The sequence below is a fragment of the Puma concolor genome, chromosome A2 (assembly GCF_028749965.1).
Source record: "Puma concolor isolate L17-30 chromosome A2, mPumCon1.1.hap2, whole genome shotgun sequence".
Taxonomy (NCBI): domain Eukaryota; kingdom Metazoa; phylum Chordata; class Mammalia; order Carnivora; family Felidae; genus Puma; species Puma concolor.
The window spans coordinates 2,882,702-2,898,187 of record NC_141668.1 but is presented as its reverse complement, the minus strand read 5'-3'; the positions used below and the strand labels follow the sequence as shown (position 1 = coordinate 2,898,187).

Below are 15,486 nucleotides of genomic sequence, written 5' to 3'. Positions count from 1 at the left end.
CTTGTAGACTTCAGAGTGGAGGTGGCCAGGAGGCAGTCAAAGCAGGAGTCTCGCGCTCAGAGGCGGAGAGAAATCTGGATTGCTCACCGAGTAAGGCACGTCTCTTCCGAGCTGCCGGGAAATGGGGGTGGGGGTAATCACAGGCAGCCGGGTGCTGGGGGGGGGGGACCCAGGTGGAGAAGGACATACCGGGCTCAGGTTTTCTTTGTACTCCTGACTGCCACAGCTCCCAGAAAATGTCAGAGCCCCTCTTGTGGCTGGGGGCGGCTGGCCCCCCTTGGGGGGGGGCGGGATTTATCCTCGGGAATCTGGGGAAGGGGAAAAGCCAGAAGGGCTTTCCCAGGAGATGGGAGGGAGCCGGGAGGCCGAGGCCCGGCTTGGGGAGTCTGGGAGTCTGGCCCAGGAATCCGAGGCCCTGCTCCTGCAGGGCGGCCAAGGAGAAAATGCATCTTCCCACCCGCTGCTGCTGCGGGGGGGTGGGGGGAGGCTCTCCGGGGGTGCCCTGGTCACCGAGGGACAGAGAATCATCAGAGGCGTAGATGGCAATGGGCACCGTCGTCGTCAGTGTCCAGAAATGGTTGATGCGGCCGCATTGAGACACAGGGTATGTTTGCAGGCACAGCGCGCTTTCGGCGGCCTTGGCCTCTTCTGCCGGGCTCCTGGAGCAGAGGAAGTAGAAAGACTTCTAGACTTCTCCTGCTCTTTTCTGGACCAACGCTGCCCCCCCCCCCCCCCCCCCCCCCGCCGCAACTGGGCTTTTTAAAAACATGTCCGGACCCTCTGCTTCAGTGATCCCCTCCCGGGGCCACTGAGGATGAGAGGGGTCGCCGAGCCGTAATCCTTTCTAACCTCTGACCTCGCTCTCCTTCCCTCCAAGCAAGTGCCCCACCCCGCCCCCCGCACCCCTGCCTCCCTTCCCGCTTCTCGGCCGCTCCCTCACTTAAATGCAGGTGGGGGGCCGCTTCGGAGGAGGCCAGGCCGGGACCGCCTCGGAGACTCAGCGAGACCCACCTTGCGGAGAAGGGGAGCCCGGCGGCGGGCGCGCGGACGGGTCTCCCTCCCGAGGGGGCTCTCCTGGGCCCGGCCCCCGGGGTGCCTGCGCCCCCACCCCCGACAACGGGGAACACCGGCGAGGCCACGACAGGCCTCGATTGCAAGCTGGGAGGAGCAGTGGGGGAGGCGTTTGAAAACACAGCTCCTTGGGGAAGCCCCGCGCGCGCGCGCGCGCGCGCGCGCGGACCGGACGGGGTGAGGGTTTAGGTGAGCGCGCCCGGAGGCCCCGGGGGGGTCGGCGAAGGGCGCGCGCGGGGTGGGTCAGAGGCGGCCGCGATCCCGGGGTCGCTGCGGGCAGGAAGCGGGAGGGTCGGGGGTGGGGGTGAGGGACACGCAGCTCCAGGCCGCGCCTCCGCTGCGAGCGCCACCCTTTCACTGAGGCCGGGCGAGCGGCTTTGAAGTCGCGGCCTCCGCGCGCCCCCCGCCCCCCGCGGTCCCGCCCCGCGCCGCGCGGAACCGCCAAGTCCGGGCCGTGCCTGCTTTGTCGCTAAGCGCTCTTTGCAGCGGCTCATTGGACCACGTCGGTGGGGCGATCGCAGCCCTCTGATCTGTGAGCTGCGGAGAGCTCGGCGGCTGGTTCACAAATCCGCGCCCGGGGCCGCCCTCGCTGCGCCGGAGCCTGGGGGAGGGAGGGGCGGCCTTCACCTCGAAGGGAAAGCCCGAGGCTGAGAAGTCCGCCCCGAGGATCCGGCCCCCGACCCCCGGGCCCCCGCTGTCGAGCCGAGACCCTCTCAACTGGGCCCGGGTCCCCTCCTCGCCCGGAGGCAGGAGCCCTGCTGGGGCGCATCCCTAAGGGCCTACTCTGAGCCTCAGGCTCGAGTGTAGACCTCTCTGCCACCCGGGCAGGGCCGGCGCCGGAGCCACAGCGCCCCCTCCCTCCCTCTCGGGGCGTGGCGGGGCACCTGGCAAGTCACGAGGAATCGCCCCGAAAACCCCGCCTGCCCGGACTTCGCAGCTCACCCTGATGCTCAGGGGTGGGGGTGGGGGAGGGCACCCGCGGAGGAAACTTGCCCGGGGGCCTCCTGGGGGTCTCGCAGTCGGAGCTCAGCGAGGGACCCCCTCACCCAACCCCGCGCAGCCGCGAGGTGGGGAGGGCAGTTCCGGGGGAGGTAGAGGAGCCGCGCCCCCGACCGAGGCAGCCACCCCTGGAAGGAAGGGCCCGGGTCACACACGAGCGAGCAAAGGCCCGCGCCCCCGCCCACCCCCGCGCGCGCACTGCCGGCCCCTGCCCCGCGTGCCCGCTCCGCCTGTCGGGCGCACTACGGGAGGACCCGGCGCGGGGCGTCCCACCCCCGCCGCCGCCGCCGCCGCCGCCGCAGAGACCGCAGCCCCTGGGCGCAGAGGCCTGTGTGCCCGCCCGAGACACCTCCGGGCCCTTCCGGGGCGCTGCGGGTGCGCGGGCAACTCCCCGATCCCGCTCGGCGGAGCAGACGGGAGCGCGGCGGGCGCCCGTGGGCTGCCGGGGGTGGGGGGGGCACCCCGCCCCGAGCACGGCCCCCCGCCCCGGGGCCTGCGAGGGCGAGGCGCCCTGGCTCCCGGAGAGGGAGCTCTCCTAGAGCCCCGGCCCAGCCTGGCCTCGCTGCTTTCCTGCTCGCTCGATTTTCTGTTTTCCGGGAGTTGTTCTTACTGCGGAAGGGAGGTTCCCACCCCGGGGCAGAGGGCTTGCGAGCCTGCGTTCGGCCCGGTCTCCAACCCGGGGAGACGCTTCCCTCTGCGGACCTTCCCGATCCTAAACCTGTTCCGGGCTTCGACTGCGGGGAATGCACCCGAGCGAGGTTCCCAGCAGATCCCCACTTGGTCTCGCCTTCTGTTTTCAAGGCTGAGCTTTCCGGGGCCGCTTGGCACGAGGAGCCGCTGAACTCGTGTCTGCAAATAAGACAGAAAACCTAATTGTCACCCAGAGAGTGTCGTCTGTTGGAGGGGGGGGGGTTGGGGGGAACCCGCGCTTCGCCTTCCGAGCGCGTGTGCCTGGCGCTGGCACCAAATCTAGGCCCGGCCGGCCGCCTCGGACCGCTCGCCCCCCGGGCGCCCGGGGCCCCCAACGTCTGTAACCCAGAAGCGGCGGCGCCGCCGAGGCATCCCTGGCGATGCCGACCGAGAACTAACGTCGGCGGTTAATTAGAACAGCTCGCGCTTCCCGCTCCCGGTACATGGGGAGGTGTAAATCCCGAGGAATTTAAGGGCATTAGCTACATACGTGGGAAATCCTCGCTCATATCCCATTTCTCTCTCGGAGCCTGCGCTAATGCTCCAAATGGCATAGAGTCCCAGCACTCTGCCGGCCTCGCAGAGGCTGTTGTGTCTTAAGGGATTACTGACATGAGACACGCAGAAAACGCTGGAAGTCCATAACGTAAAACGCAACACAAAGAGGCTGCCTGCGGAGGGATGGGGTAGTTTTGTTAGAGGAACTGAGGGGAGGGAAGAGTTTCGCAGGAGAAAGAATGTTCTGCAGTGTGGCCTCGCTCTAAAACATCGCGCCCCGGGTTTTTTCCTGGAGGGGAGGAGGAGGGTGGAGGGAGGTTCTGAGGGTGTCCCCGGCCCTAACAGCCCTCTGAAAAGCCCAGGGAAGGGCAGCCGGGGCCCTGGTGAGGACTCCCAGAGTGAGTTGCTAAGGCAGGCACCCACTGGGCACCCCCGCCTGGTTCCCGGCCCCCCTTGCAGGTTCACCAGGCTGGTGCATGGAGCCTTTGTCCCCGTCAAGGGCAACCACCCTTCCGACGAGTGCCCTTCGGTACTTAGCACAGGAATTTGCCAGGTTGGGACGTACCCAGCTCCCATACACCGTTCGTTTGAGAACGTTCTCCAGTTAGATCGTCATGCTGAAGAGGTGACCGACTTTGTTGAAGTCCCTGAAATTGATCCATAACTCGACCAAGTACAGGGAATGTTTGGATTTAAACCACAAGGTAGTTTCACCCTTTTATATCCAAGTATCCAGTTCTATTTGCTAAAGGGACAAAGAAATCACCTTGAACATAGGTTTTTGAAAAATCCTCCCTCCCCCAGCTGAACCAGGGGCATAACTCTACTGAGCGCCCCCCCCCCCCCCGCCCCAGTGAGGCGCGCTGTTCAGTCGTGGACGTGTGAGAGTGACGGTGGAAATCTAGACGAAGGCGCGGTTTGTCTCGCGAGCTGGGCTGGGTCCAGGGACTTGAGTTGAGCCTGAACTTGTCGAAAGTTCTGAAGACCTGTAGCTCCTCAAACACACTTCCAAACACAGCGTAAAGTCAGCACACGTGGGTGGCCTCTCCACGGTTACCTGTGTCTTTGAGGGAAAAGAAAGAGAGGAAAAGAAACCTCGTGCTCTGCGAGGTGAAGCAGGTGTTTGGGGAGGTTCCTTTCGAAGATCTCGTTCTCCTTCCAAAGACCCAAAGGAAGACAGTGGCTGGACATGCAAAGTTCTTCCACTCTTCGTAAGTAATCATAAGATCGGAGAGGGGGGCTCGTTCTCTCCCCAGCTCCGTTCCCCTTGGCTGTGTCGTCTCACTCTGTTCCTGCTCTCAGCTCGGACTCTAAGTGCCGCTCTTCAAAATGCCTTTGCCAAACCAACTTTGCCTATTTTCCTCTGGATTATTTGGAATGCGTCACTTTCCTCTGGGGACGTTTTCTTTACAGTAGAGGCGTTTGGTCCTGGAACAGTCCATGCGGCCCCCGCCCGTGACTCTCTTTGTACAGGCTGCTCTGGGAAAACATCCATGCCAGACCCCAGAGCCTGTGGTCCGTCCGGAGAGCAAGTGGGCCCAACCTCCAAAGGGGTCCGGGTTTGACTGGGATTAAGAACGGCAGTGAAACAGGGTGAGAGAGCAGGAAAGGGCCCCCCCCCTCCCGCACCGGGGCGCAAAGGGATTCCCAGAGACTCCTTCCTGAATCTGCTCGCCAGAGTCCTCTGGCCCTGGAGAAAGTCAAGGGAGGGTGAGCTTGGGGCCAAGACCGAGGAGAGAGTTCAGGGGTGAGTTCACGAGCACAAGTACGGCTGGCCTACAGATCCCCCGTTAGAAGCTTCTGTTTGCAGGAGAAACCAGGTTAGGGGTGGTTTCCGCAGGCCAGTCTCCCAGCTCCGGAAATCTGCCCACACTCCACACTTGCCCCAGCTCTCCCAGGCTAGCGCTAGAGCTAAGCGGCCCAATGAGGACCTCTCCCTGTGGCCTGGACAGGAGGGCCGTCTCCAGGGGTGCCTCACCCACATGGTGCCCCCTGCCACCCAGGAGCTTTGCCTAAGCACAAGCTGCTGCTTCTCCGGCTGCCCCCACCGGAGCCCAGACAGGCAAGGCTCGCTTGCTGCCCAAATACCCTCCTCAGCTGAGCCTGCCTGGGCACCCACCCGCCCAGGAGGCTCTCTGCGGCACCTCAGGCACCTCTGGGGAGCTGGGGGACCACTGCCGGCCTGGGACAGGAGAGGCATGAGGCCTGGAGCCCAGGAGTGGAGGCACCTCAGCTCCCGCACAGGCTTTGGCCTTCCCCCGGCTGGCCACTGCGGTGTTTCACCCCTTCCTTCCTGGGGTCACCGGGCTGAGGCCCCAGACCCCAGGCCCAGCCTCCAGGACCCTGGGCCCCAAGTCACCCCGCTGGGTGTGTAGGCCCCTGCTTCCCTTGGAGGTGAGCACAGACGTGCTCCCCCGCTCCTGGCCCACCGGATCCTTCCTCTGTTACTCGAGCCCCTTCAGTGCGGCCTTTGTCTGCAGGCCCAGGGCGGGCGGCTCAGCCAGGCTGGAGGCAGTTCTGCTCGGCCTCGCTTCCCCGTCCAGGCCCAGTGCCCAGGGCCAGGCAGCTCGGAGCCGGGCTCCCAGCCAGGGGCGCGGGGCTTCCCAGCTTGATTGTGCCGGGGTTGAGATTTCGCTCTCTAAAACCGTGGGGCGTCTCTACCAGCCGAGTGGCAGGGACCCCTCGGGGAGAACGCCGCTCTCACTGCCTCCGTTTTTTCCTTCCTGCGTGTCCCCACGCCCACCTACCCAAGTGTGGAGACTGAGGGGACCACGGAGCTGCCACCGAAATGTCACCCTCCTCCAGCCTCATTTTAAGAGAAAAAAAGGAGGCTGAACCTGCAGCCAGGCACCCAACGTCCCCAGGAGCTCCCCTGCCATCCACAGCCCCGCAGGTTTTATTTGCAATGCTAGTGTCACTGTTATAAACCCACGTGTCCAGCAGCGGTCTTTCCTTTTGACACACTTCCAGGTCCCTCTTTGTGCAGCTAGCCCGGGAAGGACGGAGGCGCTTCTCCGAAAGCGGGTGGCTTGCTGAGGCTCTCCCGCACCTGGGAGAGTAGCAACGTTCGAGGTTCCCGGGCCGCGGCCTCCTTGTATGCTAAGGAGAAACACGGGTCCGGCGGTGGTCCGCTCGATCGCGCAGCGACCGAGAAACCGACCTTGAGCGCGGCCGCAGCCGGCAGGGTCCGGCGAGAGGGGGAGCGCCGCTCGCCGGGCGCAGGGGCGCGGGCCGCGGGGCCGGCCGAGCGGCGGCAGGGCTGACATCTCCGGGACCGCGCGAGAATCTTACAAACGCCCACTCCCCGCACTCCGCAAAAGCGCGGCCAGGGCAGAGTCCCGGATTCCGCGGGAGGCCGGGGCTGGGCCTCAAGCGCGTCTTGCAAGCTTCCTGCAACAGCTTGTTCGCATGTCTGTGTCGCAAGATTTAGAATCCCCTCCGCTTGTGCAGCTTCGGCCCGGATTCACTGGCCCTCCCCGCTGGCGCTTTGGATGCTGCTCCCTCTCTAGGGGTGCTCTTTTGGGGAACTATTGCCACGTGTATTGACCGGGTGTCTTGAGGTTACTGCCCACAAACAGTCTAGGTTTGCCTGGAGATCATGTGCTGCTTTGCAGAGTTCCTGCTGCAGCCATGACTCGGAGCCTGGGTTGCAGGAGAGAACACAGCAGAAGTCCAGCACCCGGGGCTCACTTAGTGCTAAGGCAACCGGAGGCCAAGTTTCCCAAGAAATTAGAAAATATTTCTCGGAGCCCGCCTAATTGATTTTTCATGGGACAGGTGGGGAAATTAACCTGGGATGCCTTTGCAGGAAGCAAACCAGCCATGGGCCTTCCCTCCGCTCCCTGCCAGCTCTGGAGCCCGAAGTAATTGGACATTCGCTGGCTGGTGATGACTAGGGCTCTCAGAGGTGCAGGAAAATTTCCCAGAAGACCACAGGCATGTGTCGAAAGGGTGCTCCCACAAACCTTACCAGCCCCATTCTCCTAGGGGCAGGCAGACTGGGAGGTTTGAGTTTCTGGGACACAGGGAGGGCCCCTGGCAGGTGTGTGCCCAGACGGATCATTTGGCAAGCACCCCTCCAAGGGGAGGAAATGTGGGTCACCCCAAGTGAGAAGTGCCTTCCCCACCCTGTCTGAGCCCTACAGAAGATCAAGGAGCCTCCCCATCTGCCATTAGAGCCTACCAGCCCTCAGTCCGCTTCAGGGGCCAGGCGACCCAGGCCAGCACCTTCGCCTGTCCCCATCCAGGCCCCCCCTCCGAGGGTTGATCTTCTGGGGAGCAGAACCCTTGTAACTGTTGCTCCTTGTCCCACACTGTCCCACGCTGTCCCACACTGCACCCTGGAGCCTGCAGCGGGTAGACAGAGCTGGCTTAGAGAGAGGACAGGCCCCAGGTGCCACCAACCGGAAGAGAGCCGAGCCAGACTAGGATGAAGCCTTCAGTCCTCAAGGTGGCCCGGGGGTCACCGTCCTGGGAAGGCTGCTCGCCCGGGCCCCATCCCACCTCGCCCAGCCTGGCAGTGCCCCCTGGCAGCCCCAGGCCCAGAGCCGCTCCGCAGTGGGTCTCAGCTGCCTGCACCCTGAAACGGCCTGGGCTGGCCAGAGCCCCAGCTCTCCCTCCTCTCCCTCTCCCCACCCCTCGTTCGGCGGAGGGTACTTTTACTGTGTCAGTGCTCCCGAACCCTCCGAGCTGTCCTTTAGGATGCTTCCTGAAGTTTGCAAATTTCCATAAAAATGCATTTTAAGTGATCGACAGGCAAGCCCAGGGAACAACAGCCGCGTTCGGTGGGGTGTCTGCAGCTGGGGACAAGGAGGAGAGAAGGGCAAACAGGAAGGAGCCTCGGGGAGGAGGGGGAAGAGAAGAGGAAACAGAAGTTCAAGTTGGACATTCTGACAGCAACTGGAAAGGAAGTTTAGAAAGGGATAGAGAAAAAAGCGGAGGAAGTGGGGAGACCCAAAAGGACCCCCCACCCCGCCGCTCCTTTTAGATGGTCTCTGCTCTCCTAAGGAGCTCCTTTAAAAGGTTTTAAGACAAAGAAAATGAGGTGAATGGCCTGGTAGCCCCTCAGTGGGGGCGGAGATGTGGGGGAGGAGGGTTGTCTGAGAACTGGGGGGGGGGGGGGGAGGCGGCTGATCTCGGTATTTTCTCTCCGGCCGGTTTTTAAGGTTTGGCTGAGCCGTCGGCCGGGCTCTCCTGTCCGAAACAGGCTTCGGTTATAACCCGCCACGCTCCTTTATTCCTCTTTCCCCGCACGGAGCCCCAAATCCTATTCCCGCGCTCTTCGGGGTCTACATGCATGTTTCATGAGGACCGGTGTCCCCGGGTGGAATCCTACCGTATGCACGCGCCGCCCTGCTCACGCACACGCACACACATGCACACTTACAATGTGTGTCTACGGGAGGAGGGTCCTGCGCGCCAGCTCTGCGTTAAAGACACGAATCTGCCGGGTTACCAAAGTCAAGTGTAAGTGACAATTTCCCTCTCCGCCAGCAAGGAAAGGAGACCACAAAAGTCCCTTTGTATCTCGGCGGCTCGTTTAATATTATTTATGCATTTTTGTGCAAGGAATTGTGGGATTTTTTTCCCCACGGTAAACAATATGGAAATGTTAAAAATAGCCGTCTCGCAGCGCGCGTCCACGGAGGCACACCGGGGGGGGGGGGGGGAGGACCCGGCGGGGCTGTGGCGGGGGCTCCTCGGGTCCCCGGACCGAGAGGCGGCCGGGGAAAGCGCGAGCGAGCGCGGGGAGCGCGGTCGCGGGCTCGCTGGGGCCGGGGCTCCGGCACGCGGAGCCCGGGGACGCGGCCGCTTTAAGGGGGGGAGGGGCGGCGGCGGCGGGGGAGGGGCGGCGGGCGGCCCCCGTCACCCAGCGGCCGCCGGCTCGTCACGTGGGCGCGCGGCGCCGCGGCCATTGGCCCGAGGCACGTGTCCAGGAGACCGGCCCGCGACGTCACTCGAGGGGGCTCTGTTAAAAATAAGAACAAAAATCCAGAGTGAAAGTGTCTCAGGTTGCGCTAAGTGGCCTGGAAACCGCCCGAGCCCGCGCCGAGGCCGAGGCGGCGAGGGCGCGCAGACGGCGAGGGAGCGCGGGCGGCCCAGCCCGGCCCGGCCCGGCCCGCGCCTCCCGCCGCTCACCCATGCGCCTCGGGCCGCGGGGCTCGGCGGGGCTCGGCGGGGGCGCGGCCGCACGCCGGTGGGGCGCCCGGGCCCGCGGCGGGGCGGCGGCCGAGCGCAGCGCGGGCCCGCGGGCCTCCATGTGCGTGCTGGCGGCGGCGGCGGGCGCGCTGACCGCTCGCGCCCCGCACCCTCGAGGGCCGGCCGGGGCGCGCGGGCGGGGGCGGCCGGGCGGCGGCGGCGGCGGCGGCAGCGGCGGCGGCCCGAGCGGGCCCGGGCGGGCGTGAGCGCGGGGGAGCGCGCTGCCTGCATGCGCGCAGCTCCGGCCCCAGCCCCGGGCGGCCGCGGCGCCAGCGCGGGAGCCGGAGGCAGCCGGCCGCGGAGAGGAGCGCGGAGCCCGGGAGGAGCCCCGGGTCCCTGCCGGACCTCTGTGACTGTCTAGCGCCCGGGTGCGCTGCAGAGACGAGGACCCGACTCTTTTGAATCTCCCGGCGTCTGGGTGCGGGGCGACTCTTGCTATTTTTCTAAACTCAACTCGTGGATTGGAACGTGGCTCCGCTCCGAACGCGGCCGGTGACTCCTACGACCCCGGCCCTGGCCGCGGCCGCCGCGCACGCCCTCGGAAGACTCGGCGGGGTAGGGGCGCGAGCCGGCCGCGAGTGTCTCCGTGCGCATCACGGGCGGGCCGAGGGCTGATTGGAGCGGGCGGGGGGGGGGTCCCCGGAGAACCAATTTGGGATTTGTCGTGAACAGCATGGAGGAGAATGACCCCAAGCCCATCGAAGCGGCGGCGGCGGCGGCGGAGGGGCAGCGGCAGCCGGAATCCAGCCCCGGCGGCGGCTCCGGTGGCGGCGGCGGCGGCAGCCCGGGCGACGCGGACACTGGCCGCCGGCGGGCTCTGATGCTGCCCGCGGTCCTGCAGGCGCCGGGCAACCACCAGCACCCGCACCGCATCACCAACTTCTTCATCGACAACATCCTGCGGCCCGAGTTCGGCCGCAGAAAGGACGCGGGGACGTGCTGTGCCGGCGCGGGAGGAGGAAGAGGCGGTGGAGCCGGCGGCGAAGGCGGCGCGGGCGGCGCGGAAGGAGGAGGCGGCGGCGCGGGCGGCGCCGAGCAGCTCCTGGGGTCCGGCCGGGAGGCCCGGCAGAACGCGCCCGGGGCGCCCGGGGCGGGCGGGCCGCTTCCCGGCGGCGGCGGCGGCGGCGGCGACTCTCCGGGCGACGGGGAAGGCGGCTCCAAGGCGCTCTCGCTGCACGGCGGCGCCAAGAAAGGCGGCGACGCCGGGGGCCCCCTGGACGGGGCGCTCAAGGCCCGCGGCTTGGGCGGCGGCGACCTGTCGGTGAGCTCGGACTCGGACAGCTCGCAGGCCAGCGCCAACCTGGGCGCGCAGCCCATGCTTTGGCCGGCCTGGGTCTACTGCACGCGCTACTCCGACCGGCCGTCTTCAGGTGAGCCCGCCGCGGGGAGGCCCGCGGGGTTGCGGGGCGGCGCTGGCGCGGGAACTTCCCCAGGGGGAGAAGACACCGGAACACCACCACCCCCCCCCCCCCCCCCGTCCCGACACACACAAAGACGCACAAGCGGGGACATTGTGCCCGGCTGACGCCGGACCGGGCAGCGGCAGGGAGAAGGGACACGATCGATTTCTTAGACAAGCGGAGGAGACAGGACCTTTCTCTCTCTCTCTCTCCTTGGGGCCACTCCTCGGAGTCACTACCCACCCCTCCCCGCTGGAGTTTATTCGGGAGGACTGGGGGTGGCCGCAGGGCTGGCCTAGAAGCCTGCACTCTTAACCCCTTCTCCGTCCTTCCAACTCAGTCCAGACCCAGAACCCATGTGCAGCCCACCTCAGACCTAGACTCGCCCTGCGACCCAGTTATCCCAGACGAAGCCAGGGAAGAAAGAGCAAGGCTCCCGGCTCTTCCTTCCACCCTTGGGCCTGGGATGAGGAGGGAGGAGCGGGGGACAGAGACCGGGACGGACACAGAGGCGCTCTTCGCCCGGTTTCAGTTGCCCGAGCACACGGTGAGGGAGCTCGGCACCCATCTTGATCACTGCCTGGAGAGGGAGGGAGGCCTGCAGTCCCCCAAATAAAGGACCTGCTCCCAGAGGTTTTGTGGGGCAGCTCCCAGGCAGGAAAGCAGATTTCGGCGGGGAGTGCGGTGGAGGGGCCCGCGGGTGTGCGCAAAGGTGCTGAGTGTATTTTTCATAGATCTGGATTTTGAAAAGCTACATCCGCGTCCTTGTGGAAATCATCAGTTGCATGAAACGCGGTGCTTGGCTTGCAAACCGCCATTAGGACGGACTCCATTTGTCCCTGAGCTGGTAGCCCAGACAGGACCCCTCTGCCCCCCTAACCCTCAACTGTTTTTGAGGGGGGTGGTTTACCCAGATCACCGCACAACCGAGTCACCCCTTGGCCGCCTTCCCGCAGAAATGTGTGTGCCTATTTCTGATGAAATCCAAATTTCTCCGGCTAGACCTGAAATTTGCTCCATTGTTCTCGCCTCCCTCCTTTGTTAATATTTAATTAACATATAGGCTCACAAAGCGGCCGGCGAGGTGTCTCGGCCCCGCTTTGTGCAGCGACCAAGTCGCGGCCGCCCCAGGCCCCGCTGGCCCGCGGGAGCCCCGCAGCCCTGCCGGGGCCCAGTCGCTGGTCTTCTTGCACTCAAAACAAAACAAAACGAAACAACAACAACAAAACCCATAAGGTAACATTGGTGTTTCTTGGCCTTTTACAAAGAAGCAACGCAGAGAGTTTTCTTGCCGAGCTTTGGTTCTGTCTCTGCGACTCTTTAAGTGTTTACGTTTTGAAAGAAAATCAAAGAGAGAACGAAACATTCTGATTTTAGGGAGATTTCCTTCCCGCACAATGGTGTGTATGTTTTTACCGGCTGGTTCGCGGGTGCAAGAGCCCCAGCACCGGAGGAGTTTGGAGGGTGGGGGGCGTGCTTCCCTGGGACGGTGGAGACGGACAACCGCCGGCTCCTGGCGCAGGAGGCCGCGGTCGGCCCGAGCAGGTGCGGGGCCTCGCGAGGCCTCTCCGAGCCTTCGCCGAGCCCCTCGCGGGCGCCCCGGCAGCCTCCCGATCAAAGCCCGGCGGCCCGCGCGGAACCGGCGTCCTGGGCGAGCGCGCGGCGGCCACGGTGGGTGTGCGCGCGCGGGACGCGGGCGGGGGCGCGGGGGTGAGTGTGGGTTTGCTCTAGATTCTAGAAGGCCGGGGCTTTGAGCCGAACGGCCCTTGGCGCCCCCTCTCCCGCGCCGCGGCGGCCTCTGTCCGAGTTTGCCTCTCCCGGAGCGCACGGCCGCGTCCTCGGGCCTCGGCGCCGCTGGCTCTCTGGGGCCCGGGCGCGCTCTCCACCCTCCCGGGTCGGGACTGTGCGATCGGAAACCTCCCGGCGGGATCCCTCCGCCGCCGCCGCGGCGCGGGGTGGCAGGGCTGTCCCCTGGCCCCGCGGGACGGGCATGTGGGCGCAGGCGGGGACCCGGGGGTTCCGGCGGCTCGAGGGAGCCGGCAGGGGGTCCAGCCTCCCGCCGCGGGCGTCTGGGAAGGGGCCGCGGCCGGTGCTCCCCAAAGGTGGTTCCCTTCACGCACCAAGAAGCCCATACGTGCGGCCCGGACCCTCTCCCCAACAGCCTTTGCGGCCTCGGCCTTCAAGCACACCCTCGTGGGGCCGAACTTCTTGAACAGAAACAAAAAGAAAGCGCTGGGTCCTCCTTGTGAGCGCTCCCCTCACAAGGGCCTTTTCAGATAGCCGGTCCGAGAAACCTTGCACTGCCCCAAACCAACCTCAAGTGGTGCGGGGAGGGGGTCCCAGCGGCAGGAGACCCGCGTGGGGGTCAGAAGCCCGAACCCTCTGCCCGAGGTCGGCTGGGCTCCCCTGTGGCCTCCAGTGAGGCAGCCCCAGTCTGGGGGAGCCGGGTCCCCTCTCCTGCACTGGGAGACTTGAGCGGCGGGGGGGGGGGGGGGGGGGGGGGGGGTGTGTGTCGAGTGGCTCAGTGCGTGTGCCCCCTCTCTTCCAGAAAAGAAACAATGAACTTGGGCCCACAGGCCCAGTTAGGGGTGACCGAAAGGGGGCTAAGGTGGAGGCAGCCCGGGGGTTCCTCCTGTTTTCCAGACTCTGTGGCCTCCTGGCTTCTCAGGCCCCTAGCACCTGAGGGGTACCCCCTGTGGGCATCTCGTGGGAATCCTGTCACTGTCCCCTGGGCTCCTCTTCCTGCTGCTCTGACTGCCCCTCCCCCAGCCTTTCTTCGTGGCCCCTCTCTTGGCACCTGCCTGCACTCTGTCCTCACTCCTGGACAGAACCTCAGAAAGGGATAGAAAAGGTCGTGCTAGGAAGTTTTGGATTTTTGCTTTCCTGCGGGAGTTTTCCTTGGAGACCTTTTTGTTTGTTTGTTTGTTTTTAAGTAAACTCTATGCCACATATGGGGTTGAACTCAGGACCCAGGGATCAAGAGTCACGTGCACCCCCGGCTGAGCCAGCCGAGCGCCCCTGGCGACCCTTCCACTAAGCCTGTCCTTTACCCCCACTCACTCCCTCACACTTACACTTTTTTCAGCCTATCTTCTCGCTTTGTGGGGGGTGGGGGGGGGGGACGGGTCCTGGAGGCTGTGTGGGTCCGAGCCCGGTCCCCAAGTCCCTCTGGGACTGGGTACTTTCCTCCCTCATCTCTTTGTCCCTCTGGCTCACTGAGGGGGCAGACAGGCCCCGAGACGTCCTAACCCTGTTCTCTGTCCACCGTGCCTGCCCAGGTCCCAGGTCTCGCAAACCAAAGAAGAAGAACCCCAACAAAGAGGACAAGAGGCCGCGCACGGCCTTCACGGCCGAGCAGCTGCAGAGGCTCAAGGCCGAGTTCCAGACCAACAGGTACCTGACGGAGCAGCGACGCCAGAGCCTGGCGCAGGAGCTCAGCCTCAACGAGTCGCAGATCAAGATTTGGTTCCAGAACAAGCGCGCCAAGATCAAGAAGGCCACGGGCAACAAGAACACGCTGGCCGTGCACCTCATGGCACAGGGCCTGTACAACCACTCGACCACGGCCAAGGAGGGCAAGTCGGACAGCGAGTAGGGCGGGCGGGCGCGAGTCCAGTCTCAGTCCACGCTAAACAATGCAATAATTTAAAATCATAAAGGGCCAGTGTATAAAGATTATACCAGCATTAATAGTGAAAATATCGTGTATTCGCTACGGTTCTGCAATATTCTATGTATATATAATTTACAGGTGGTGTAAAATCCAAAATATCTGACTATAAAATATTTTTTTGAGTTTTTCTGTGTTTATGAGATTATGCTAATTTTATGATTTTTTTTTTTTTTTGCGAAGGGGGGCTGCTTAGGGTTTCATCTTTTTTAATCCCCTAAGCTCCATGGTGGGACATCGGACACTTTTATTTTTTAATTTCAGAAGAAAAAAAAAATTAAAACAACTTGCTAAAGTCCAAAGATTTTTATTGCTGCATTTCACACGACTGTGAACCGAATAAATAGCTCCTACTTGGTCTGTGAGTTCTGCCACTTTGTTTGTGTGGGCTTGGTGAGGACAGCAGGAGGGTATGTAGCCCCCCCCTGCCCTGCCCCAGGCTGGGGGGAGCACAGGGGCCCCCGCAGGAGCGCCCTGGGAAGCGGGCCCTTGGTGATGGGCAGCCCAGGCCCCAGCCTCACCAGGCTCCCCTCCTCCCCCTCTCCCTCCTCCCCCTCCCCCTCCCCCCTTCCCTCCCCCTCCCCCTCCCCCCCTTCCCTCCCCCTCCCCCTCCCCCTCCTCCCCCTCCCCCTCCCCCTCCTCCTTCTCGCCAAGGCCTGGCCAGCACCTCTGTGTATGCTTCATCTCTGTCGTGTCGCTGTCCCCTATCCAGCCGCCCACTGCCAGGGCCAGCTCTCTCGCCTCCAGGCACCACTTCAGGGACCCCTGGCCCAGCCTCTGGCCAGAGGCCCCTCGTCCCTCCAGGCCCAGGGAGTCTCCTGTGGCTCCATCAGCCACGCCAGGCGCTCGCTCGCGTGGGCCCCAGAAATGGCAGAGGTCTGCTGCCTCTGGGCGGGCACAGGGCTCCCGAGAGGGGAGTTGGTATTTTCTTCCTTTCTGTTTGTTTTTTTCTTCCTTTCC

The 15,486-nt window shown here is 64.4% G+C and overlaps 1 protein-coding gene across 1 annotated transcript; it reads left to right on the top strand.

Annotated features, from left to right (window-relative positions):
* The first annotated feature begins 10,111 nt into the window (after window positions 1-10,111).
* Window positions 10,112-14,891, top strand: EN2 (engrailed homeobox 2). The gene is made up of 2 exons (XM_086685551.1): window positions 10,112-10,826; window positions 14,135-14,891. Exons 1-2 carry the CDS (start codon window positions 10,130-10,132, stop codon window positions 14,449-14,451), a joined length of 1,014 nt encoding a protein of 337 aa, XP_086541677.1. The 5' UTR covers window positions 10,112-10,129; the 3' UTR covers window positions 14,452-14,891.
* Window positions 14,892-15,486: the final 595 nt, after the last annotated feature.